The sequence below is a fragment of the Trachinotus anak genome, unplaced genomic scaffold (genome assembly GCF_046630095.1).
Source record: "Trachinotus anak isolate AG129_WGS33_773 ecotype Australia unplaced genomic scaffold, CSIRO_AGI_Tana_v1 ptg000035l, whole genome shotgun sequence".
In the NCBI taxonomy this organism is placed as follows: Eukaryota; Metazoa; Chordata; class Actinopteri; order Carangiformes; family Carangidae; genus Trachinotus; species Trachinotus anak.
Window position 1 is genome coordinate 431607 of NW_027273886.1, and position 25145 is coordinate 456751.

The 25145-nt window shown below is 48.6% G+C and overlaps 1 protein-coding gene across 4 annotated transcripts in view; it reads left to right on the forward strand.

The window, feature by feature from the left end:
• myo5b (myosin VB) overlaps window positions 1–18486 on the forward strand; it is a 36141-nt gene extending 17655 nt beyond the window's left edge. For 2 of the 4 annotated variants that reach the window (XM_071472113.1, XM_071472114.1), the window contains exons 12-39: window positions 353–493; window positions 699–821; window positions 950–1033; window positions 1836–1970; window positions 2046–2143; window positions 3205–3291; window positions 3789–3900; window positions 4197–4408; window positions 4747–4903; window positions 5048–5287; window positions 6080–6304; window positions 6420–6513; window positions 6795–6940; window positions 7262–7381; window positions 7973–8107; window positions 8233–8298; window positions 8852–9091; window positions 10119–10216; window positions 11166–11364; window positions 11450–11543; window positions 11625–11768; window positions 12841–12992; window positions 13067–13156; window positions 13280–13430; window positions 14997–15291; window positions 15582–15756; window positions 15849–15929; window positions 17147–18486. In XM_071472113.1, the coding sequence (XP_071328214.1) occupies window positions 353–493; window positions 699–821; window positions 950–1033; window positions 1836–1970; window positions 2046–2143; window positions 3205–3291; window positions 3789–3900; window positions 4197–4408; window positions 4747–4903; window positions 5048–5287; window positions 6080–6304; window positions 6420–6513; window positions 6795–6940; window positions 7262–7381; window positions 7973–8107; window positions 8233–8298; window positions 8852–9091; window positions 10119–10216; window positions 11166–11364; window positions 11450–11543; window positions 11625–11768; window positions 12841–12992; window positions 13067–13156; window positions 13280–13430; window positions 14997–15291; window positions 15582–15756; window positions 15849–15929; window positions 17147–17299 (4047 nt within the window). In that variant the 3' untranslated portion in view covers window positions 17300–18486. Of the gene's footprint in view, window positions 1–352; window positions 494–698; window positions 822–949; window positions 1034–1835; window positions 1971–2045; window positions 2144–3204; window positions 3292–3788; window positions 3901–4196; window positions 4409–4746; window positions 4904–5047; window positions 5288–6079; window positions 6305–6419; window positions 6514–6794; window positions 6941–7261; window positions 7382–7972; window positions 8108–8232; window positions 8299–8851; window positions 9092–10118; window positions 10217–10482; window positions 10561–11165; window positions 11365–11449; window positions 11544–11624; window positions 11769–12840; window positions 12993–13066; window positions 13157–13279; window positions 13431–14996; window positions 15292–15581; window positions 15757–15848; window positions 15930–17146 lie in introns of all 4 variants that reach the window. The other 2 variants (XM_071472116.1, XM_071472115.1) reach the window with 2 other exon arrangements.
• The last annotated feature ends 6659 nt before the right edge of the window (window positions 18487–25145 follow it).

A 25145-nucleotide genomic window follows, 5' to 3' on the forward strand; every position in this document is an offset into this window, starting at 1 on the left:
TACCTGTGTTAGCTGTGTGTTAGCTGTATGTTACCTGTGTGTTACCTGTGTGTTAGCTGTATGTTAGCTGTATGTTACCTGTGTGTTACCTGTGTGTTACCTGTGTGTTACCTATGTGTTACCTGTGTGTTACCTGTGTGTTAGCTGTGTGTGTTAGCTGTGTGTTGCCTGTGTGTTACCTGTGTGTTACCTGTGTTACCTGTGTGTTAGCTGTGTGTTACCTGTGTTACCTGTGTGTTAGCTGTATGTTACCTGTGTGTTAGCTGTGTGTTACCTGTGTATGTTACCTGTGTGTTACCTGTGCTACCTGTGTGTTACCTATGTGTTACCTGCGTTCCTGTCGTCTCCTCAGCACGTCTTTAAGTTGGAGCAGGAGGAGTACATGAAGGAGCAGATCCCCTGGACTCTGATAGACTTCTATGACAACCAGCCCTGCATAGACCTGATCGAGGCTCGACTCGGAGTCCTGGACCTGCTGGATGAAGAGTGTAAAGTAAGATTGCTCCTCTTCCTCAGTGACAGTGAGGTTTCCTGTATCCACACACCCTCACTTTATCAGGAACAGCAGCTCAGAGTCAGTCCGGTCCGGCTGTCCTGAAGGTCCTGAGACTGGACTCTGACTGAACCAGTCTCTGTCGCTCCTGTAGACCAGCACCAGGATCAGTGTGTAGTGGTCTCACCTGTCTGTTGTGTGTCAGGTGCCGAAGGGGACGGACCAGAACTGGGCCCAGAAGCTCTACAAGCAGCACTCCAGCAGCGCTCACTTCCAGAAACCTCGAATGTCCAACACCTCCTTCATCATCATACACTTCGCTGACAAGGTGAGTGGAGGACGACGCCCACCTTTACCCCCCCACCCCCACCACCCCACCCCAGTAAAGACATACATCAGTGACCTGCGATGAACATGTGATGAGCATGTGATGAACTGACGACTGTCCTCTGACAGGTGGAATATCAGTGTGACGGGTTTCTGGAAAAGAACAGAGACACCGTGTACGAGGAGCAGATCAACATCCTGAAGGCCAGTCAGGTGAGAACCAGGACCTGGACCAGGACCAGGACCACAGTTCAGTTAGTCCAGGTCCACACAGATGTTCCACACACACACACACACACACACTCAAAATAACACGCCTCTTCGACACATATGAGACGTGTGGGTTTAAAGCTGTGATGACTGTGGATCACATGATCACATGATCACACGATCACATGATGAAGCTTGTTTATCTGTGGAGCTGCTGGTGTCAGAGGATTCATCAGCTCCTACACTTCCCACTGATCAACAGCTGGAGGCAGTCACGAGCCACAGTACAGAGGGAAGTGTGTTCAACATGTGACACACACACACACACACACACACACACACAGGTTTTTATCTGCTGTGGCATATTAGTGATTTAATCTCTGGCGATGGCGATGGCGATGGCGATGGCGATGGCGATGGCGATGGGAGGAGTCAGGGTGGTGTCTGGTTCCTCGTCCTCCGGAGTCAGATTCATGAGCCCAGACCAGGATCCTCCAGGTCTGGTGTGAGTACACAGCTGTCAGGAGCCTCCACATCTGGGCCAACAGATGTGAACAGATGTTCCTGTGTCTGAGTGAACAGACTGATTCCACAGCGCTCTCTCTGATTATTGATAAACATCACAATAATCAAATCATCAGTGAAGCTGGGACTTCAAATAATTGACGATTGATCAGTTACCAGAGTGGATCAATGTTCTTTTGATCAGTGAGTGAACTGATGGTTGTTGCTATGACGGCGTCGGTTCAGTGACATCATATGATGACTTGTCCTAAATTAAACATGGCTGCCGGTCTCCTCTCAGTTCCAGCTGGTAGCAGACCTGTTTCATGAGAAAGATGACCCCCCCCCCCAAAAGTCGTCCAGAGTGAACGTCCGACCGGCGAAGTCGACTCCCAGAGCTCCCAACAAGGACCACAGGAAGACCGTGGGACACCAGGTGAGCTGAGCGCTGCTGTCAGCAGGACTGTCTCTGGTGACCAACCTGTGGCTCACATGTTTGTGTGTGGTTCAGTTCCGCAGCTCCCTCCACCTCCTCATGGAGACGCTGAACGCTACGACGCCTCACTACGTCCGCTGCATCAAACCCAACGACTACAAAGAGGCCTTTTCGTGAGTCCACACCTCCACCTCCTACAGCACAGACACAGTTCAGGCTCCGTTAAAGAGAGAGTCAATTACTGACACCAGGCCTGAGCCTCGTCACATCAGATCACCTGATCAATAATCAATTAAAGCCCCATGTTCTACACTGTGTTTTATCTGAAGTGTTGATCTCCATCAGAAGATATATCTGTGGTTTAAGAACCAAAAACCATCTCAGTGTAGTTTTACATCTCCTCTCTCAGGCTTCTCTCTGGAGCTCTAGTAACAACAGGTCAGTCAGCCAATCAGAGGAGAGGATCTGAGTCTCTCTTCTGATTGGCTGACTGTTTTCTGAGTGATTGATTAAAAATATAGCAAAATATTCAGTTAAACACCAAATCCTGCAAGGTTGGATGGTGGGTCCAGGTGGGTGGGGCTTGGGGCTGAGGGTGGTGACTGCTTTGTTGTGACATCACAAAGTTCCAGAAGTCCTGACGGCTGGTTTTAAGGCTCAGTTTCTGAATACAGGCTGTGTGCATTTCTCTGTGGACTGAGGCTTTGATACTTTCACAGTATTAATATAGAACCTAGACCTGCTTTATAATCACACACACATGGACATCTACCTTTAGACTGTGGAGCTTTAATGGTTTAGTCTCCAAAACGTCAGATAATAGTGAAAAATGTTCACTTAAGTTTCCTGTAGATTAAGATGATGTCATCAGATGTGTTATTTTGTCCAATCAGAGACGACTCAGGATAAACAGTTGACTGATTAGTCATGTGACGCTCGGAGCTCACAGCTGTTGAACAGAGCAGTTGTGTTGTGTACTCACAGATCAGCTGTTGTTCTCCTCACGTAAACATGTTCCTGAGCTCCTGACGTGTTCCCGTGTCAGGCCCGTCAGATCAGCTGACGGCCTCGTCACATGTCTCCGTGGCTCTGAGCTCACTCTCTCCGTCGTCTTCAGCCTGTGTGTGTGTGATGATGTCGAAGAGGAGGATGAGGTGGGCCGTGACGTTCAGCTGAGCTTCAGGTTTAAACCAGACACAGATGGTTGTAAAGTGTTTCCTGTTTGTCGCTGCAGGTTCGACTCGAGGCGGGCGGTGCAGCAGCTCAGAGCCTGTGGAGTTCTGGAGACGATCCGGATCAGTGCGGCCGGATACCCATCCAGGTGAGTCCGCATCTCAGCTCGTAAACCTGCATCACAGCTGAGGTCAGACTGAACCGGTCTGATGTCCTTCATCCTCCTCCTCCTCCTCCTCCTCCTCTCAGCTGCAGCTCTCTCTGCTCTGAGGCTTAAAACAGGTTTTTTTCTGTGTAGTTCTGTTTCCTGAGTCACATCACTGTTCTCAGGACGATCAGCTGATTGTTTTCAGGACGATCAGCTGACTGTTCTCAGGACGATCAGCTGACTGTTCTCAGGATGATCCAGTCTGGTGTTTACATTAAAGGTTTTGTATGACGGCTGAGAGATCCTTCAGGATCTGAACTCACAGGATCCTGCAGGAACCTGTGAATGAAGATCTCAGTTCCTGGTCTTCAGGTTCATTACAGTGAAGCTTTTTCTACTGAACCACAGATGTTTTCAGTAACACACACACACACAAACACACACAGGTAAATGTAGTTGTAGTGACAGGACTGAAACCAGGTGTGTTGTGTGTCCAGGTGGACGTACCCAGACTTCTTCAGCAGGTACCGAGTGTTGATGAGGAAGTCCGACATGACGTCAGCAGACAAGAAGCTGGTGTGTAAACACCTGCTGGAGACGCTGATTAAGGTGAGAACATGTTGTCATGGAAACCACAGACCAGAACAGTCTGGACTGAGACTGGAGGAAGTGAACTGAACTGGTTGTAGAAACGTGTGTGACAGCGTCTCCTTAAAGTTTGTCTGAACCTGGACCTGAACCTGGAGGTTCACCTTCTCCAGGCAGCAGGTGACCTCTGTGTCATACTGCACATCATCACCATCTCATTCACAGCTGTTCTCCGGCTCCAGATGTTTTGTTCTTCACAGAACAGTTGGTGTAAATGATTTTCCACAGGTCACTGAGATGACTCTTTAAATCCTCAGGAGCCCGACATGTTCCAGTTTGGTAAGACAAAGATCTTCTTCCGAGCGGGGCAGGTAGCGTACCTGGAGAAGCTGCGGGCCGATAAGTTCCGCGCGGCCTGCATCAAGATCCAGAAGACGGTCCGAGGCTGGCTGCAGAGAGTCCGGTACCGCAAGATCCGCAAGTCTGCCATCACTCTGCAGAGATATGGACGGGGATACCTGGCCCGCAGGTGAGTTTCTGTCAGCGCTGATGAGTCCAGGTTTCCAGGTCCCTGTCTCAACACAGCGGTTAGGGGTTAGGGTGGATTTGTACAGACCTCAGTGTGGACTGTCTCCATGGAGATGGTTTCTTACATCACAGGAAGCAAATTAGATCGTTCAGATTTTCTTTGGGAAAGAAAACAAAATGAAGTGAAACTGTTGAGGCTTCTGTGGTTCAGCAGTGAGACCTGACTGGTCCAGGACCTGACTGGACGCCATCATAGTGCTGAGAGCAGTGGGTCTGTGCTGTTGGTGTGTGGACAGTGTGTGTCTGACTGTGGCTCTGCTCCTGGTGTGTTTCCTCCAGGTACGCCGAGTACCTGCGTCTGACCCGGGCGGCCCTCATCTGTCAGAAACAGTATCGTATGGTGAGAGAGCGACGGGCCTACCTGAGAGTGAGACAGGCTGTGGTCACCATCCAGGCCTACACCAGAGGGATGTTCACCCGCAGGATCTACTGGGAGGTAAACACCAGCAGCCCCTCCCCCCTCTGATCTGAGCTCCTCTGTGTAGTTGATTGGACACACAGTGTTTCCACTTAGCAGAGGAATGTGATCCGGCGACAGTGAACGCCTCACACTGTGTGGTTGTGTTGTGTTGCTCTGCAGTTCCTCCTGCACCACAAGGCCATGATCATCCAGAGGAGCGTCCGCCGCTGGCTGCGGAGGAAGAAGTTCAGACGGGCGCGTGACGCCGCCATCATCATCCAGTGTGCGTACAGACGCATGCGTGCCAAACACCAACTGAAGCAGCTGAAGATCGAAGCTCGGTCTGCACAACACCTGAAGAAACTCAACACAGGCATGGAGAACAAGATCGTCCAGCTGCAGAGGAAGATGGACGACCAGGTACACACACACACACACACACAAACACACACAACCTACAGTGTGACTGCTGTTACCTGTGACCTGTTAAAACATTAAAACTTGAATAACAATAAAATACTTACAATAAAATAATGAAATAAATAATCAAAGTCAGTAAAACAGCAGAAAAACAAACTGTAGACAAACACACACCAACACAAGGAAGAAACCACAAGGAGCAAATACACAACGATCAACACAACAGCAGCTGAGGTTAGTGATGTGTCAGATCTGCTCTGGTTCAGGACCGTACAGACCACGTTTCCTGTTTCCTGTGACTTGTCTGGTTGGTGGAGGAAACTACTAGTCTCGGGCATTGTTGGCTTTTATTTTGAAAGCCACAGTGACAGAGAGAAGGGGAGGGGAGGGGCCCAGTCCCCTGTGAGGACTGGGCCCTGATGCTTTGTGCTCCACTTCATCAGGCCCATGAAGACACAGGTACTCTAGTGTCAGTGATGTCATACAGGTGTGTCCCGAGCTTTATAGGGCTGTCGATGTTAACGCAATAATAACGAGACGCACGATTAACACACGTTCTGTGATTGTGACCTTTGACCTGCTCCGTAGTTTGTGAAATCAGCAGAAATGGACAAAGAAAAGAGTCTTTTGAACGACAGGTTCAGCTTCACAGTGCACGCAGCACCTTTGAGTCATTCTGGACAATATTCATCATTGTTTTGGATTGTTGCAATAACAGAAAACAATGTTAAACAATGTTAATGTTAATTAAAGTGTTACCATGACAACGGACTGTGTCCTGTGCTGTCTCAGTCCAAAGAGTACAGAACTCAGAACGAGCAGCTGCAGATGGTGAACGTCAATCTGGGCTCCGAGGTGAACAAACTCCAGAAGGAGCTGGAGCAGCTCCGGGGTCAGCAGGGCGGAGGAGGTCAGCTGGAGGAGGTGCAGAAGCTGATGGAGGAGCTGCAGGAGGCGCAGGCCGAGAGGAAGAGGCTGGAGGAGGAGCACAGCACAGAGAAACTGGGCCTCAGACAGGTGAGGGCGCCACCACCTGCAGTTCCTCCTGTTAATATCCTCATCAGTCAGGCGTGTTACCTGTGTGGGCGGGGCCTCAGCCTCTGATCAGGTGTTTTTTCTCCCGTGTCTTCAGAGGGTGGAGGAGCTGGAGGCAGAAAACTCTCTGCTGAAGAGTGAGAAGGAGGAGTTGAACCAGAGGATTCTGCAGCTGTCGAAGAGCAGTACAGGTGAGAACATCCAGGTGTAACTGTCCTGGGGGAGGAGGGACGGGATCAGGTTCACCTGTAAAATCATCAACATCAGGAGGAGGTGTCCAATAGGAGGAGGAGGAACCTGTGTCAGTGAGCCTGACCAGGTTAGACTCTGGTCCAGGTCTGGGTCACGGTCCAGGTCAGGTCTGGGTCTAGACATTCAGTTGTTAGGTGAGGTTGGGGGTGGGGAATACAGGGTCCTCACTGTGTGTGTGTGTGTGTGTGTGTGTGTGTGTGTGTGTGTGTGTGTGTGTCAGATGATGGCAGCAGTGTGTCTCAGAGGGAGGCATCCCTGCAGACGGAGCTGGATGCTGAGAGGCAGCGATACCAGAACCTGCTCAAAGAGTTCTCCAGACTGGAGCAGAGATATGACAACCTGAAGGAGGAGCAGGCTCTCACCAAGGTGACCTTTGACCTCTTGTTCAACACATGTTTACATCATCATGCTTACGTGGTTACAGCACCACCATCAGGGCGTTTTAAAAGGTTCACGTCAGTAGATAATACGCTCATCATTTCTCTGTCGTCAGAGGAAACTGATCATGTGACACTGTAACCATGGAAACATCAGACAGGGTCGAGCAGAGGATTGTGGGTTCTACTTTGCTTCTTCCGGTTGTTCTGTAGAGAAGGATGATGATGATGATGATGAACAGGTTCTACAGGATGTAGATTCTTGACTCAGGAACCACTGAGTTAAACTCTCTCTCCCATCATGCTCCAGTTCCACCCCGGCCACAGGAGGAACCCGTCCAATCAGAGCAGCCTGGAGTCAGACTCTAACTACCCGTCCATCTCCATGTCCGAGGTCGGAGACACCGAGGACGCCACCCAGCTGGTGGAGGTGAGTGTGAGGAGAAACCAATCAGCAGAATGAAGACGAGAAAAGGTACGAGGCAACAGAGCTGAGGGGCGGAGCTTATGACCCCCGCCACGTTTGTCAGCAGGTTTACACAGAAATAACTGAACCTGCAGTTATGAACCTGAACTTGGAGGGGGGGGGGGGGGGGGGGGTCAGGGGTCAGAGAACCCTTCAGATGATTTACTGAGAATTAGGATTTTTTTCCATGAAGTCTGGTATGTGTGGTTTGATACTGTCCCTGGTGGAGGTCTGTGCTCTGAGCTGACTGAAGATACTTTGAAATAATCAAAAGTCATTGATAAAGTGGGTGAAGTTTCCTTTGAATAAGTGGAGATAATATTCACAACATGTAGACTGATGAGGACCAACACAACCATCAGCAGCAGGGCAGCATCAGTCAGCTGACAGGAAGAACATCACAGGGTCAGTCCAGTCTTTAGTTCACCCACCAAACTCACCAGCTGATTATTGATCCATGAGCCAACGTGGAAATACTAAAGACAGGAAGGTGAGGGAGTGGTCTCTGGGTCTGGGTCGGGCGGTGAAGGTGACCAGCTGATGGTTGGGTTGCAGGAGATGGGGGTGGAGAAGGCAGCGATGGACATCAGTGTGTTCATGAAGCTGCAGAAACGTGTCAGAGAGTTGGAGCAGGAGAAGAAGAGGCTGCAGGTCAACGTGGACAAGATGGAGGAGCTCGCCAAGCGCAGGGTGAGGGTTTAAAATCAGTGTTTACTCATGAGTACTGTAGTACTGTAGTACTGTAGTACTCCAGTACTCCCCAGCTGGTGTCGTTGATCCTGGTTGTTTTCTTTATTTCCACGTTATATTTTCAGGGCTCTGAGGGGAAGAGTCCGACCTCTGAGCGGGAAACTGCAGATCTGACCTACAATAACCTGAAGGTACGAACTGACTTCTTCTTCTCTCACATTATAAACAAATAGCATCACTCTCACAGGTTTACACACTGACTGAAGCTGTAGCTGAGGTAAAAGCACTAGAACATGTCAGGGAAGCTGGAACCAGTGGAACCAGTGGAACCAGTAGCTGAAATGTAATTGAAGGCTGGAGACAGTTAAAGTCTGTGAACTGAGAGCAGGTGAAGTGTGAAGTCTAACGGTCGATGTCAGAGTCAGAGGAGGAAACTTAAATTAAATGTAAACTGTAAGTTAGTGTGACAATGAATGAAATGACATAATGAAAATAATAATATCAGGATCAGCTGTTTCATGTGGTTCTGTGGACTGAGGAACATGTTTATATCTGTTGTTGTGATGTTCACAATCTGTTCTCAGACAGAACATGAAACAGAACAAATCCACATTTAAGGGACATTTTGTTGTAGTTTGGTCAAAGGTTAAAATTCTTAGAAAGTCCTTAGAAAGCAGCAGCAGTTTGTGTGTCACCTGGAAGGAGGTCAGATAATCTAAAAACCATCTCATCTGGACCCGTCAGAGTCAGGAGCTGGAGTCAGAGAACAAGAGACTGAAGAACGACCTGAACGAGCTGAGGAAGACCATCTCTGAGCGAGCTTCTCAAAACAGCTCGTCCAATGAGCTGCAGGACAGCTACAACCTGCTGCTCAGCCAGCTTAAAGCAGCCAATGAGGAGCTGGACGCCCGCAAGGAGGAGGTGCTCATCCTCAGGACTCAGATCGTCAGCACTGCCCAGCTACAGGAGAAGAACGAACAAATAGTGAGTTTAAACCTGAAAACACTTCATGTGTGGAGTCACCACAGTACGGTGTGATGTACAGGACAAAATAATTATATCTGATACAGCTGGAGGCAGCAGCACGTGGAACGTCCAACTTGTTCTACTGCATTTAGAACCACAAAGCCTCTGTCTGAGGTGGTGCTCAGCAGTAAATAACAGTGTCGTCTTCATAAAGGTGGAAGTTTGTGTTCACAGGTTCTCTGCAGGTCTTCAGATTGTGTTCCTGTTTTTCAGGAGAACAGTGATAATGTTCTGTCTTTCAGTAGAACAGTGATAATGTTCTGTGTCTCAGTAGAACAGTAATAATGTTCCTGTGTTTCAGTGGAACAGTGATAATGTTCCTGTGTTTCAGTGGAACAGTAATAATGTTCTGTGTGTCTTTAGAACAGTGATAATGTTCCTGTGTTTCAGTAGAACAGTAATAATGTTCTGTGTGTCTTTAGAACAGCAATAATGTTCCTGTGTTTCAGGAGAACAGTGATAATGTTCCTGTGTTTCAGTAGAACAGTAATAATGGTCCTGTGTTTCAGGAGAACAGTGATAATGTTCCTGTGTTTCAGTAGAACAGTAATAATGGTCCTGTGTTTCAGGAGAACAGTGATAATGTTCCTGTGTTTCAGTAGAACAGTAATAATGGTCCTGTGTTTCAGGAGAACAGTGATAATGTTCTGTGTTTCTGTAGAACAGTGATAATGTTCTGTGTTTCAGTAGAACAGTAATAATGTTCCTGTGTTTCAGTAGAACAGTAATAATGTTCCTGTGTTCCTGTAGAACAGTAATAATGTTCTGTGTGTCTTTAGAACAGTGATAATGTTCCTGTGTTTCAGGAGAACAGTAATAATGTTCCTGTGTTTCAGTAGAACAGTAATAATGTTCCTGTGTTTCAGGAGAACAGTAATAATGTTCCTGTGTTCCTGTAGAACAGTAATAATGTTCTGTGTGTCTTTAGAACAGTGATAATGTTCCTGTGTTTCAGGAGAACAGTGATAATGTTCCTGTGTTTCAGGAGAACAGTAATAATGTTCCAGAGGAGAACAACAGTGAGGAACCCGTGGACAAAGAGGAGGCCCTCAGAGTGTGTCACGGACTGTGCGAATCTAAGAAGTAAGTGCCTTTGTCGTCTCACAGTTGGTGGGTGGAGCTCTCAGTGATGATGTCACAGTGACAGCTTCTCATTTTTGGGCGTCACCTGTGGAACTTGATCACATGACCTTTACTTTGGCCTGATGGTTTAGTGGTTTAGTGGTTTTCTGGTCCTGCAGTGTTTTGTATTGTTGCTGACAGGTCTAGATGTTCTCGTTCTATCTGTTCTCTGCACGGTTCTCACGCCTTCTGTTTCCTCTCTTCCTCCTCTGCCTGCTGGACACCAGTGAGCAGCAGGACTGGTGTTTTCTGAATGAAGATGGAGAGCTGGGTTTGGCTTACCAGGGCCTCAAACAAGTGGCCAGGTTTCTGTTTGCTCACTTCCTCTTCCTCTGCTGCTTCCTGCTCTAACAACAGCTCATTATCTGGACTGTGACAGGGAGAGAAACATCAAACTCAAACAGTCTCAAACGTCGAGCTCATTATTCTCTGTTTGTATATGTAGGAAAGTGTCTTAGCGTGTTGAAAGATGAGGATCATGTGACAGTGAAGGCAGCAGCTGGTGTCAACATATCAACACGTTAACAGAATCTGTGACGTCTGATTTCTCCAAAACGAAGTGAAAAGATTCTTTACATCATTAAACAAACCAGTAAAATGGGTTTGGAGATTAGCATGTTAGCTGCTACACTCAGCTCTGACCCGACACCTGCCTCAGGTCAGGTCACAGGTCTCACTGAGTCCAGAACTGATGCTGCAGGTAACTGCTGGAGTCAGGCAGGTAAAGGTTTATATCACCACAATACCACCTTAAAATATGACGTTAGCACAACACAAAAATGTTGCGAAGACACTTTTTCTAAAGATGAGGCAGGGTGGTCAGAGCCTGTCCCCTGTCACAGTCCATGAACCAGACTCTTGGTGGTCTGGGTGGACCTGCAGTGATAACGTGGTCTCCTGGTCCCGTCAGGCTGCTGGAGGCTCAGCTTCAGTCTCAGTCCAGGCAGCACAAAGACGAACTGGAGGCTCTTCACACCCAGATCGAGCTGCTGAAAGACGACATCGAGAAGAAGCAGGAGATCCTCAACTACACCATGTCTCTGTCACCTGAGGCGCAGGTGGAGTACAGCGTCCAGCAGGAGATCACACGGCTCACCAACGACAACCTGGTGAGGAAACAGACACACAACTGACACACTGAGACAGTGTATGTTTATAATGTGTGTGTGTGTGTGTTTGTCGTCCTGTTTGTAGGACCTCAAGGAGCTGGTGGAGAAACTGGAGAAGAACGAGAGGAAGCTGAAGAAGCAGCTCAGGATCTACATGAAGAAAGTCCAGGAGCTGGAGGGTGAGCGGCTGAACGTGACCTTTGACCTGCAGCGTTGTGTGTTTCTGACTCTGCCTCTGTGTGTGTGTGTGTGTGTCTCAGCCTCTCAGGCTGCAGCTCAGACAAGCAGGTCCCGACCTGAGCTGAGCCGCCAGGTCACCGTCCAGAGGAAGGAGAGAGACTTTGAGGGGATGTTGGAGTACTACAAGGAGGACGAGGCCCTGCTGGTGAAGTCCCTGATCACAGGTCAGTCTGATCCAGTTCTCCACAATGGTTCTGTCTTACATTAGAACACAGCTGAACGCTTCTGTTGCTCCTGCTCTGTACTGAGGAGTTTAACTCACCTGTGACCTCACCTGAGGTCTGGACCACGGAGCAGGTTCAACAAACCCAGGATAAATTCCTGTTACCTGGTTTAACTGAACCTGACACTGTCCTGATCACCTGGTTCAGTTCAGTCTGGTTTACCTGTCCAGGTACGGGCTTTTAATTCTAAACTACATCATTGGAACCATGAATAAAGTATTGATATGATCTGAGAAGAAACTGCAGGTAAATCCATTTACAGTGACGTCATCAGGTGAAATCTGATCACATGACTGGAATAAAAACAGTAGAAATAGTTCAGTGATTAGAGTCAGACTGAGGATCAGAGCCTGAGTTATTGTGAAGTTTGTTCCTGACGTAGTTAATGTGTGATGAGCTCAGTGAGACTGAAATGTTCATTTCTAATGATGAAGTATTGATCAGTGTGTGGATCATTGATCTGATCAGAGACATCAGAGGTTTAGTTTTTATCTCCAGTTCTGCTCAGAGTCTCCTCCTGTTATTCTGAGCTGCAGTGATGAAGAGAGTCACAGCTTCATCACTGTCAGGATCCTGTGGATGAAAGAATCTGTGTTCAGTTCAGATGAAGCTCTAATAGTTCTGATGGAGTTATTCAGTGATAAACTCTCTGTTTGTTAGAAGTTGTTTTAAAACCAGAGTGGACACATGGAGAGACTCCAACAGCAGAACATCCACTGATCCATACAAACATCTGCTGATCTTTATTATTAGACTTTACTCTCCTCTCTTTTGTCCCTGTCAGGATCCTGTAGAGACGATGACTCAGGTTTTCAGGTATCTGATTGGTCAGTAGTTTGGCTGTTGACAGGTTAGGAGTTCAGCATCTGTTACCATGGTGATTTACCCTGGTAACAAGTGAACCAAAACTGAGAACCAGAGTTAAACCTGAGGTTACCTGGATCACCTCAGATCCTGGTTCAGGGTCCAGGACTCAGTGTGAATGTGTCTGAATGTGTTGTTGTGTTTGCAGACATCAAACCCAACACGGTGTCGGCCACCGTCCCCTGTCTGCCAGCTTACATCCTCTTCATGTGCATCCGCCACGCCGACTACATCAACGACGACCAGAAGGTGGAGTCTCTGCTCACCTCCACCATCAACGCAATCAAGAAGGTCCTGAAGGTGAGCCTCGCTCACAGGTGCGTGTTCTATTGACTCAGATGCTGGTTTTTAACACGTTTCCGTTTCCTGTCCAGAAGAACAATGACGACTTCGAGATGACGTCATTCTGGCTCGCCAACACCAGCCGCCTGCTCCACTGTCTGAAGCAGTACAGCGGCGACGAGGTCAGAGCTGAGTCACAGAGGCGGGTTCAGACCGCCACGCTCTCTGTTCTTACCTGTGACACAGGTTCACCATCCTGACATCCTATTGGCTCACCCAGTGTTTTCATGTCGTGTGTCGTTCAGGTGTTCATGACTCAGAACACGGCGAAGCAGAACGAGCACTGTCTGAAGAACTTCGACCTGGCAGAGTACCGACAGGTGCTGAGCGACTTGTCCATCCAGATCTACCAGCAGCTCATCAAGGTCGCCGAGGCAACCATCCAGCCCATGATCGGTGAGTCCACCTCAGACCAGAGTCTGAGTACTCTGACCTGGTTCATGTCCTCACCACAGTGTGTACAGATCATGTGGATCCAAGTCTCAGTGTCAGTTTATTAGGAACATTCAGCTCCTGTCAGTGATGGAGGATGAAGCCCTCATCATCATCATCATCATCATCATCATCATCATCATCATCATCATCTATGAGTCAGTATCCAGTAATCTACAGTTTGCAGTGAAAAGGATCCTCGTGTGGATCAGGGAGTGGATCAGGATGTGGATCAGGGACAGTCCAGTATGTAGAGCCACATCTGTGCAGGTGTCTCTTCAAACACTGATGCAAAGAGAATAAACGACAGAACCAAGCTGCAGTTTCACCGAATCATTTGACTGAGAGGGTTTCAGATCCAGATCCAGATCCACAGGGAGATCCTGTCTGAGGGTTTCAGACACTGAGACGTTCGGAAGCTTTCAAACATCTGGTTTTACTGTAGGATGATGAAATGAATGAGCTGGATCAGTGATGAAGCTTCTGTCACATCCTGATGACCTCATCAACACAGCAGCTGCTTCCTGTTTGACAGAGCACTTCCTGGTTATTTCACACATGTTTTAACTGTAGCTGCTGCACCAGCTCCCAGACTTTAGCATCATCATCACCACCATCATCATCATCACTGTCACCTGGATTAGATAAACCTGTGATCAGGTGAAATCTTTTTGTACTGACACCAGTGTGAGTGTTGGTCCGTTTGTTGTTGACAGTAACTGTGTTGTTATTGTGTTACTGTGTTATTGTGTCCTGACCTCCTGTTTAAATAAAGTTAGAACAGTAAAATTAACTCCAGATTATTGTAATGATTCAGTCTCAGTTTCACTCGTGAACAGGGACTTTTCTCTGATGTTGTCTGAAGGAACCACGTCACCGTTGTTCTGACTCTTTCATCTGTCGGCTCAGCGTTACCACGACAACCGCACAGCTACTGTCAGTAAACACTTCATAGATCAGGAGTAAAAATCCCCTCTGAACTGCAGGATCATCATCATCATCAGCAGCAGCACATTTTACTGTAACTGTACAGACAAGATGTTTTCTTCAGCTGCCGTGTGTTGACCTCTCAGGGCCACCGTAGTTTTATCACAAGTCAGCAAATATGGCTCCTGTCTGTTAAAATACCAGGCCAACGCTGACAGGATGACATCAGTGAATGGGATGATCAATATGATGATCAGGTTGTTGATCAGTCAGTTGATCAGGATATTGATCAGTCAGTTGATCAGGTTGTTGATCAGTCTGTTGATCAGGTTATCGATCAGTCAGTTGATCAGGTTGTTGATCAGTCAGTTGATCAGGTTATTGATCAGTAAATTGATCAGGTTGTTGGCTGTGATGCTCTGTTGCTGAGGGTTTTTTAGATCGAACCTTTAATGGATGAAGGATATTGATCAGCTGCTGGTCCGGTCTCAGTGACTCGGGTCTCTTCTGGACTGGGTCTGAAGGTGTTTTGTTGCCTAGAGCTGCTCTAGTTTCTTTCTGTCGGAGGTTCAGTGAATTCAGGACTCTGTTCTATGTCCTCAGTGTCGGCCATGTTGGAGAGCGAGAGCATCCCCAGCCTGGCGGGCGTGAAGCCGATGGGCTACAGGAATCGTTCGTCCAGCATGGACACGGATGGCGGCGGCCCCAGCAGCTACACCCTGGAGGCCCTGATCAGACAGCTGGGCCAGTTTCACGCCATCATGAGGGACCACGGTCTGGACCCCGAGATCGTGGGTCAGGTGGTCCGACAGCTCTTCCACTGCATCAACGCCGTCACCCTCAACAACCTGTTGCTGCGCAAAGACGTCTGCTCCTGGAGCACTGGCATGCAGCTCAGGTACACCCTCACCCACCAGAAACTGAACCATGAACTCAGGTTCTGGTGAATCTGGACTCAGAGCAGAGGAGGAAACAGCTCACATCATGTGACGTGGTTTCTGTTGAAACAGGGAACGTGGGGTTCACAGTTCAGAGATGGCTGGGTCACCCTGGGTCACACTGGGTCACAGAGGAGAACAACATAAAGGAAACATCTGGGGGTTGTTTGAGCTGATGACATGTGTGTGTGTGTGTGTGTGTGTGTGTGTGTGTGTGTGTGTGTGTGCGTGCGTGCGTGCGTGCGTGCAGGTACAACACCAGTCAGATGGAGGAGTGGCTGAGAGGAAATAACTTGTACCAGAGTAAAGCTGCAGCCACTCTGGAGCCGATCATTCAGGCAGCTCAGCTGCTGCAGGTGAAGAAGAAAACGTCTCAGGACGCCGAGGCCATCTGCTCGCTCTGCACCGCCCTCACCACGCAGCAGGTGTGCTCGCATCACACACACATCACATGTAGCACCTGACCAGTACGACATAACCTGATCCATGAGGCTGATGTGTTTCTTGTCTCCTGCAGATTGTGAAGATCCTGAACCTCTACACTCCTCTGAACGAGTTTGAGGAACGAGTCACTGTGGCCTTCATCAGAAACATCCAGGTGAGCTGTTTCATCACAGCTCAGAACCAGTCTCTGTCCTCTGACCACCTGTCCCTCCTGTCTCACTATGTCCCACATGTCCCTCCTGTCCCTCCTGTCCCACATGTCCCTCCTGTCCCACCTGTCTCACATGTCTCACATGTCTCACCTGTCTCACCTGTCTCACATGTCCCTCCTGTCTCACATGTCTCACATGTCCCACATGTCTCACCTGTTCTGTACCTGCTCAGGTGTTAGCATGTAGTATGAATGCTCATAAACCTCGGGTCAGCTGGATGTGACATCACACTGTGACATCACACTGACCTGGTGAACAATCCTTCCCACAATACACTGCACAGGTGGTGAAGAGAAAACCATAACATAAACAACAGCTGAGCTGGGGGGAGTTGTGATGTAGGATCAGGTTCAGGATCAGGACTCAGGTCTCAGGACTCAGGTCTCAGGACTCAGGATCAGGACTCAGGACTCAGGATCAGGACTCAGGATCAGGACTCAGGATCAGGACTCAGGATCAGGACTCAGGACTCCTGTAACAGCTCATAAGAACATGAAAGTCAGTTTAACCACGACACCGGTTTCTTCTTCTTCTGTGGTTTTTAGTCAGGAATTCTTCAGTCTGTGATTTCATGAGTGAGGAGTGTGAAAATGAAACTTTAGCTTTGGTGTGTGTGTGTGTGTGTGTGTGTGTGTGTGTGTGTGTGTGTTTATCCCTCAGTATTAACACACACTGTGGCCACTTGTTCACCTGTGCACCTGTTTGCCAACACATGTATCTCATCAGCCAATCAGAGGCAGTCTGATGGTGGTTCAGCTGATCGTCTGATTCTCAGTCTGAGTTCAGAGGATGAGACTCATCCAATCAGCAGCAGCTCTGTGGAGGAAACACCTTGTTAATGTCAGAGGTCAGAGGTCACCTGTTCACGCTGACAGGGAGGTGACAGTAACCTGGTCTGATGGATCTGGATTTGTGCTGAGGTCAGGGTCTGGATGTTTTCTGGACTCAGTCTGAGTGTTGTTCTGAACGTGTTCTTCCTTCATGGCCACAGTTCACCTTCTTCTGACGGCGACTTCCTGCAGGATAATGATCCATGTCACCAGCATCACGCTGAGGTCACACCCTTCAGGGGTGTACCTAATAAAGTGACCCCTGGGTGTATGTTCAGTTCCTGTTGGTCATTGTCTTCTGTTTGACCTCGGTCTCTGTCTTTGTCCAGAATCGTCTTCAGGAGAGAAACGATCCTCCTCAGCTCCTGGTGGACACCAAACACACCTTCCCCGTCCTCTTCCCGTACACGCCGTCCGCTCTGAGCCTGGAGACGCTGCACATCCCCGCCTCCCTCGGCCTCGACTTCCTCGTCAGAGTCTGACATCTGAAACCATCACACACACACACACACACACACACACACACACACACACACACAGTCTGTCATTTAGTGAACACCTGCAGCCTCAGCAGCGTCTTCCTGAGTGGACCAGAGTCCAGCTGGACTCTTCTTCTTCTTCTGCTTCTTCTTCTTCTTCTTCTTCTTGGGCTGAAGAGCAGGTTCTGATGTGAGAGACAGGAGCAAACAGAAGGAACAGGAAGTGTCCTGGAGGATGATGAAGGTCAGTGAGAAGTTTCAGAAAGCTCAGGGAGGACAGAGACAGTTGAGTCTGAGCAGCTGTGGCAGATGCAGTAGATTCAGATTCTAAATGATGATGATCATGTGTTTGGTGACTTTGGTTCACAGCCTCAGATCACCTGACCTCTGTGTGAGCAGCTGTTTAACAACCACAGATATGTGTTGTGTTCATGTGCCGTGGGGAAACTTCATCCCTCAGTTTGATCATGTAGAATCTCCTCTCTCATCTGGTCTGACTTAATATTTAATAAGTATCTGGAGAATATTATAGGTTAAATTCCTTTAATTTGGCCAAATTCACCTTCAGTGACTTCACAGTTTTCAACATGACATCACACAGGTGTAGTTTAATAAGTGATCTGAAGACAGACCTGAAGCTCTCAGATGTGTGTGCCAGAAACTCGCATCTGTCACAGCTGTTTAAAGAAGACGTTTGAATGGAGCTGAATAAATGTCAGAGAGGACAGGTGCTCCTGACAGGTGTGAGGACGTGTTTAATGATGGAGCAGGTAGGAGGATGTTTCCTGTACAGTTTCAACACATCAGTCAGTAGTTTCCTCCTGTCTGTTCCTGATCAGTGATCAATGAGTGTATCATCACTGGACGAGCAGCTCAGCCCTGAACACAGAAATCCACAGTCTCTCACTTTCTTTTCTTTGTTTCTGTGGAAAATCATTTTACTGAGACGTTTTCTATTCTTCTGTTTTCTCTGTGTGATTTACTCAATCATGTGCTGACACTAATTATGACTCAATGTATGCTACAAAGCTAACAGGCTCACTTAGCTCCTCATGGTATCTGTCACTTTACTGCTGATGTAACTTCGTCTGATCGTCGTCTTCACTTGTAGTGAACTGTAATACAACTCATTCTGTTTAGGTCTGAACTGACATCATGAAGTGTAACTGTAATAAAGATGAAGTCCTGGAGATTGACTTTTGAAGAGCTTCATTACAGGATGTTTTATATTTCTGTGCAAATATTAAAAATGGAAGTTTAACGATGACAATAGGAGTAAATGCTGAAATCAGTTTTCCCTCCTCTGCTCCTCAGTTTGAAACCAGTTTAACGTTGGTGTTGGAAACACTGATGTAAATGTGTGAATTCACTGAATGAAGCACAGAGTAACAGAAGTGTGAGTCACAGATATAAAAGTCTAGTTGGTGATTCATAGCGAGATGTTGGACCAGTGTCTGGAGTTCGGTGAGTTAAACACTTTGTTTCTTCAAGCAACATGAAATTTCACTGTAAAATCGTTTCTGAAGACAAAAAGAAAAATGTAGAAATGTTGAATGTTCATGTTGTGACAGTTTAATGTGTTAAAAACACAGACTGACAGTCTCCAGCCATGTTAGCAGCTCTGTGAGGCTGCAGTTCAGCTAAATGCTAAACATCAGCATGCTAACATGATGTTAACCATGCTCACTATCTAGTTTAGCGTGTTAGCATGCTAACATGATGCTGACTGTGTCTGATTCTCTAGTGCTGTCCAAATATGTAGTGAGAATTATTTTACCCCATACAGTGGACTCATAGTATCCCACAATGCATCATGAAAAGTAGTGTCCCGTCAATGGTCACTTACCAAGCTATACCTACCATCATGCATTGCACTCTTGCTGAAAGAAAGAAAAATGCCACAGAAGGAATGAGCAGAGTAGCATGCTAGCATTAGCTAATTAGCAGTAAACAGCATACGGGGGGGGGTTCATCTGTTCATTGGGCCCCTAAAACTAATCTACTAATACAGAATGTTTGAGGACCATTACAGGGTGAATGTGCTCCTGAAGCTGAACAGGAAGTGATCAGCTCATTTCTCAGAGTCTCAGTTCAAATCAACGTCGGAGGAAATTTATTTATAAAGTTTAGTTGTAAACTTTCAGACTCTGCAGAGATGGACTTCATTTAATTAGATTTATCAATATTTATATTTATTAATCCATTTCATGTGGCTTAAAACTGTATGTGACAGCTACAGATATAACAAAGAAAACATCATTATCTTATTAAAAGTGTTTTTTATTTTCATGAACCGAACAACCAGAACTCTGACCAGAGTCGGTGGAAACTGTGTGAACGTGGCGCAGACCTGATTCCCACAGCTCCGTCAGTTGTAGCAGCTGTTTCTGAGGCTGTCCGTGGTTTACCTGTCGCTCAGGTGGCACAGCCTCAGGTCCCTGTTCGTCTTCATCTGTCACAGTCTGATCTGACTCTGTCAACACACACACCACAGACTCACACACGAGTTCATATTGATACACACACTGTGCTACTGCCACAAACACTACAGCACCACATGTGGATTAATCCACAACTGAAAATAGTCCCCAGCCACAACACAACACAACACAACACAACATCTGTGGGGGGGTCAGGACCTACAGACTGTGTGGGGGGCAGTGGTCGGGGGTGGGGGGGTCAGTCGGGGCTGACCTGCAGCAGCGGGGTGAAGTGAAGTGTAGAAGCAGCTGGGAGCGCTCCGTCGTGGCGGGCGGCCATGTTTAAAGTGTCCCCGCCGGCTCCTGGCCTCGGCTCCTGGCCTCGTTCCCCTGAAGCTGCTCAGTGAAGCCTCAGGCTCAGGCTTCAGCTCAGCCTGGAGCCTCTCGCGGTGTTTTTAAAGGATGAAGACAAACTACAAGTGGAGGAAGAGGATGTGGTGACGAGTGATTTCTGAACAAGTCTGAGCCTCACCTCTGTTTGCACAGCGTGCAACACCTTTCTACAGAAACTCGCTCGTCTGCGAGGCTGTTGTCAGACCGACTGACTGTCGACAGGCTGATGTGACGACATGGAGACAATGTTGGGCTGAAAACAACAACTGAGGAGAAGCAGGAAGCAGCGTTTGTAGCGAGGGTGCACAGAGGAGACATTCATGTGGCTGCTGGAGGCCGAGCTTCAAAGACTCGCTCATTTTGGTGTGGCTTCACCCAAATTCAGCACCATGAGATTTTACACTGTGGTTTCATGTACGGGTGTAGGTGTAGAGATGGGTGACATAAATAGATATACCATCTCTACGTGTCTGCAGGTCTATATGTTGTTATGGGTCGACAGCCTGAACAGGAAGCAGCCGCTCGGGGGGGACTCACAGTAACCGTCTGATTGTAATATGGTCACCTGATGTCGCGGGACACCACAGGTTAAAGGTCACGCACATCAGCACAGTTTGATCAGCATGAAGTCACTAAACTCCATGAACCAATGTATCATTAAATTCAACGCCCCCTGACCTCTGATTGGACGAAACATCGTGGAGGCGGGGCACAGGTGTTCTAGCAGCAGCTCCACCAGGTGACTGTTCACACTTCATCACTTTAATAACAATAATAATTATTATAATCTGACCATGTGCAGTGGAGGAAAGTAACAAAGTACATTTACTTAGTTAAAGTACTTCAGTACAATGTTGAGGTACTACTACAGTATTTTACTACAGTATTTTTATTTCATGTGAATTTACAGGTTCGTTTTATTTTGTGGACAAAACACAATCAACCTCTGAAATTTTCATTATTATTATTTCATCCTTGTTTTGTTTTGTTCTCTGTTCTGTTTCTGTCCTAATTTTATTGAATTGTTTGATTTTGATCTTCAAACAGAAACTTTTTAAGATTTGTTGTAAACAATAAAACCATAATATTTATTTTTACATTGTGGTGTTGAAACTTTACTGAGTATAATCACAAAATCTTTTTTACTCATAGTTCTGATTAAATGTTATTTTTATCTGACAACAACCAGCTGATTAAAATTAATTATCATTGGTTTTGCTTTTTTTTTAAAAATATGTTTTCATTATTTTATTTTTTTCTGATAAGTTTTTGATTATTTTGAACATGCAGGTGGCTGTCGTCGGCCGTGGCCCCTCCCTCTCCTCTCCCAGGCTCCTGACCCCCCAGGATCCAGCAGCTCGCAGTGTAAACAGGCGGCTCATCAGATTCCCACCAGTGGCAGAGGGAGGCGACCGAACACCTCAGACCACAGCTGAAGATGTTTGCGATGCTGAGCGGAGATAGGAACCTCGGGCGTGTGGTTTGGCGGGGGCGGGGGCGGGGGCGTGCTGCTCTTCCCAGATAAGTTGCAGCAGAGAGAGCAGAGCGGCCTCCAACCACCGAGGCCTGAGACCTTTCACTTTAACCCTTTAACAGCCAGTCAGGGACACTCAGCGCCTTCTTCTCCCTGAGGTGAGAAAACTGCACCTCTCCCTCCTCCCTCCATCATTTTCTCCTCTCCGCCTCCTGAAAGCTGAGAACAGCGTGTTAACCACAGGTCCCGCCCACAGACGCACTGAGAGCTCGACACCCGCCAACCCCTCAGCCCTCTACCCACCGGGCCTCATCTCCACCCACGGCTGCCTCATCCTCACAGCTGAAGGATGTTCTGTGAAACGGCGTCAGCACAGGATGTGTGAATGATGAGCTGCCACACAGTCACAGTCCAGGACCAGAGCCAGAGCCAGAACCAGGACCAGGACCAGGACCAGGAACAGAACCAGGGCCAGAGCCAGGACCAGGACCAGGACCAGGACCAGGACCAGGACCAGGAACAGAACCAGGGCCAGAGCCAGGGCCAGAGCCAGGACCAGGACCAGGACCAGGACCAGGACCAGGACCAGGACCAGGAACAGAACCAGGGCCAGAGCCAGAGCCAGAGCCAGAGCCAGAACCAGGACCAGGACCAGGACCAGAGCCAGAACCAGGACCAGGAACAGAGCCAGGACCAGAGCCAGAACCAGGGCCAGGACCAGGAACAGAGCCAGGACCAGGAACAGAGCCAGGACCAGAGCCAGAACCAGGGCCAGGACCAGGAACAGAGCCAGGACCAGGAACAGAGCCAGGACCAGGACCAGGGCCAGGACCAGGACCAGGAACAGAGCCAGGACCAGGACCAGGGCCAGAACCAGGGCCAGGACCAGAGCCAGGACCAGAACCAGAACCAGAACCAGAACCAGGACCAGAGCCAGGACCAGAGCCAGAGCCAGAGCCAGGACCAGAGCCAGGACCAGGACCAGGGCCAGAACCAGGACCAGGACCAGGACTAGAGCCAGAGCCAGAACCAGGACCAGGACCAGGAACAGAACCAGGACCGGAGCCAGAGCCAGAGCCAGAGCCAGAGCCAGGACCAGGACCAGGACCAGAGCCAGAGCCAGAGCCAGAGCCAGAGCCAGAGCCAGGACCAGGACCAGGACCAGAGCCAGAACCAGGGCCAGGAACAGAGCCAGGACCAGAGCCAGGACCAGAGCCAGAACCAGGACCAGGACCAGGGCCAGAACCAGGAACAGAGCCAGGACCAGAGCCAGGACCAGGGCCAGGAACAGAGCCAGGAACAGAGCCAGAACCAGGGCCAGGACCAGGAACAGAGCCAGGACCAGGACCAGGACCAGAGCCAGGACCAGGACCAGAGCCAGGACCAGGGCCAGAACCAGGACCAGGAACAGAGCCAGGACCAGGGCCAGGACCAGGGCCAGGACCAGAGCCAGGACCAGAACCAGAACCAGGACCAGAACCAGGACCAGAGCCAGAGCCAGAGCCAGGACCAGGACCAGGACCAGGGCCAGAACCAGGACCAGGACTAGAGCCAGAGCCAGAACCAGGACCAGAGCCAGGACCATAGCCAGGACCAGGGCCAGGACCAGGAACAGAGCCAGGACCAGGACCAGGGCCAGAACCAGGATCAGGAACAGAGCCAGAACCATGGCCAGAACCAGGACCAGGACCAGAGCCAGGACCAGAGCCAGAACCAGGACCAGAACCAGGACCAGAGCCAGGGCCAGAGCCAGAGCCAGAATCTCACTCTGACTCCACTAAATAAAAATGATGTTGCCGTAGAAACGTCAGTTTCAGGAAACAGCGTCAGTCACCGACACTGAGAACTGGTCAAAGCTAAATCAGAGGTGGAGGAACTGCTTCAGTCTGATCCACAGGTAAATGTTCTCACTGCTGCAGGTGTTGTCACCTGTACAGGTGAGGAGATACAGAGTGAGGTCATCTCAGACAGGAGGACGTGTCACTGAACTACACAACACAACTGATGTTGGTTCTGGTGCAGACCTCCAGTCCTGGTTCTGGTGGTGTGTTTGAGCCTGTGTGTCTCAGTTCAGGTCTCTGTAGTGCAGCGGTCTGATCTGGTCTTCCTCAGTCCTCTCAGACCTGAGCCGGGTCAGGACGGTTGTGAGACGGCTGCAGGTGTGGCACCAACACTTCCCAGCATGCCCTGCTACACAACGCTAAACACATGTTCCTGAAACAAGCTGAGGAGGAAACAGAGCAAAGCTCAGTGAGGTCACACACACACACACACTCTCTCACACACACACTCTAACAACACTGTGCTGATGAGAAACACTCTTTCGTTTCTTTCTGCAGATACTCGGGGAAATGACAAAGTGAATCTCACACACACACACACACACACGCACTGCTGTCGACAGCTTGTTTTATTTGCAGGTTGTGGTGGTCATGTGACACTGAAGGCTGTACAGGTGTGGGGTCACCTGAGGCTGGTTCTGGATCGTGGCAGTGAACGCAGACGTGTGTACTCTCTGGCCTCATTTGAAAACAAACCAGATCAGTGGAGTCGACAGGAAGTGGTTTGTAGTTGCTGGTTAGATCAGCCTCACGTCAGGCTGCTGCTCATCTGAGTCTGTTTGTTTCATCATGAAGCTGCTTCATCTGCTCCACTCATCCAGCCTCCACACAACTCCACCTCCTTCTTTTTTTGTTCTTTCCCTTCATCGCGGCCCAGAGTCTCAGTCCTCATGTCTCTGTGAAGACCTTCAGAAGAACATGTGACGATGTCTGTTTTATTAGGACTTCTTCAGCCTGAGTGATTATGTTATTTACTTTGGGAGATGACTGATGTTAGTGATTATAACTGTTTATTATTTTAGGAGGCTGCTGTGTGAAGTGCTGCTGGAAGTTTCGTTGTATTGTTTTATCAGTGCAGTGACAATAAAGTTTCTATCTATGACATGTTCACAGACTGAGAGTCTGCACAGTGACAAACAGGAGATCTGACCCCCCCTCACATCCTCCACCTTCACTGAGGACAGACACAGGTCTGACTGTTCACACCACCTGTGGAGGAGCTCAGACCCCCCCTGTCCTGGACCTCTCTCTCTCCCTCTCTCTCTCTATCTCTATCTTGTTGGATGAAGTGATTTGATTGGCTGGATGACCGGTGTCCAGTGTTCTGACAGACAGACACTTTCATCAAATCAATCATTTCTCTCCTCTGGTTTGTTTATTGATTGATTGATTGACATGTTGGATCCCTGGGGGGTGGCGTAACGAGGCTGTGAACAGTTCATCTCCTCATCAGCTGTTACTGATCATCACACCCCTGCGCTGTGTGTCAGAGTCAGCTGATCAGTCCAGGGTTCCCGCTCTTTCAGCTCAGTGTTTGGTTTGTGGTGAACTGAGGCTTTTAATGTGAAACTGACAGGAACAGGAGCCTGAACGTCCAGACTCTGTTTGTCTTCTTGCTGCACAGACCTGTTTGCTGAACACAGATGTTTTCTGATTTTCAGAACATCCTGTGAGCAAAGAGCTCGACTCACCCAACAACACCCCCCCCCCCCTCCCCCCCT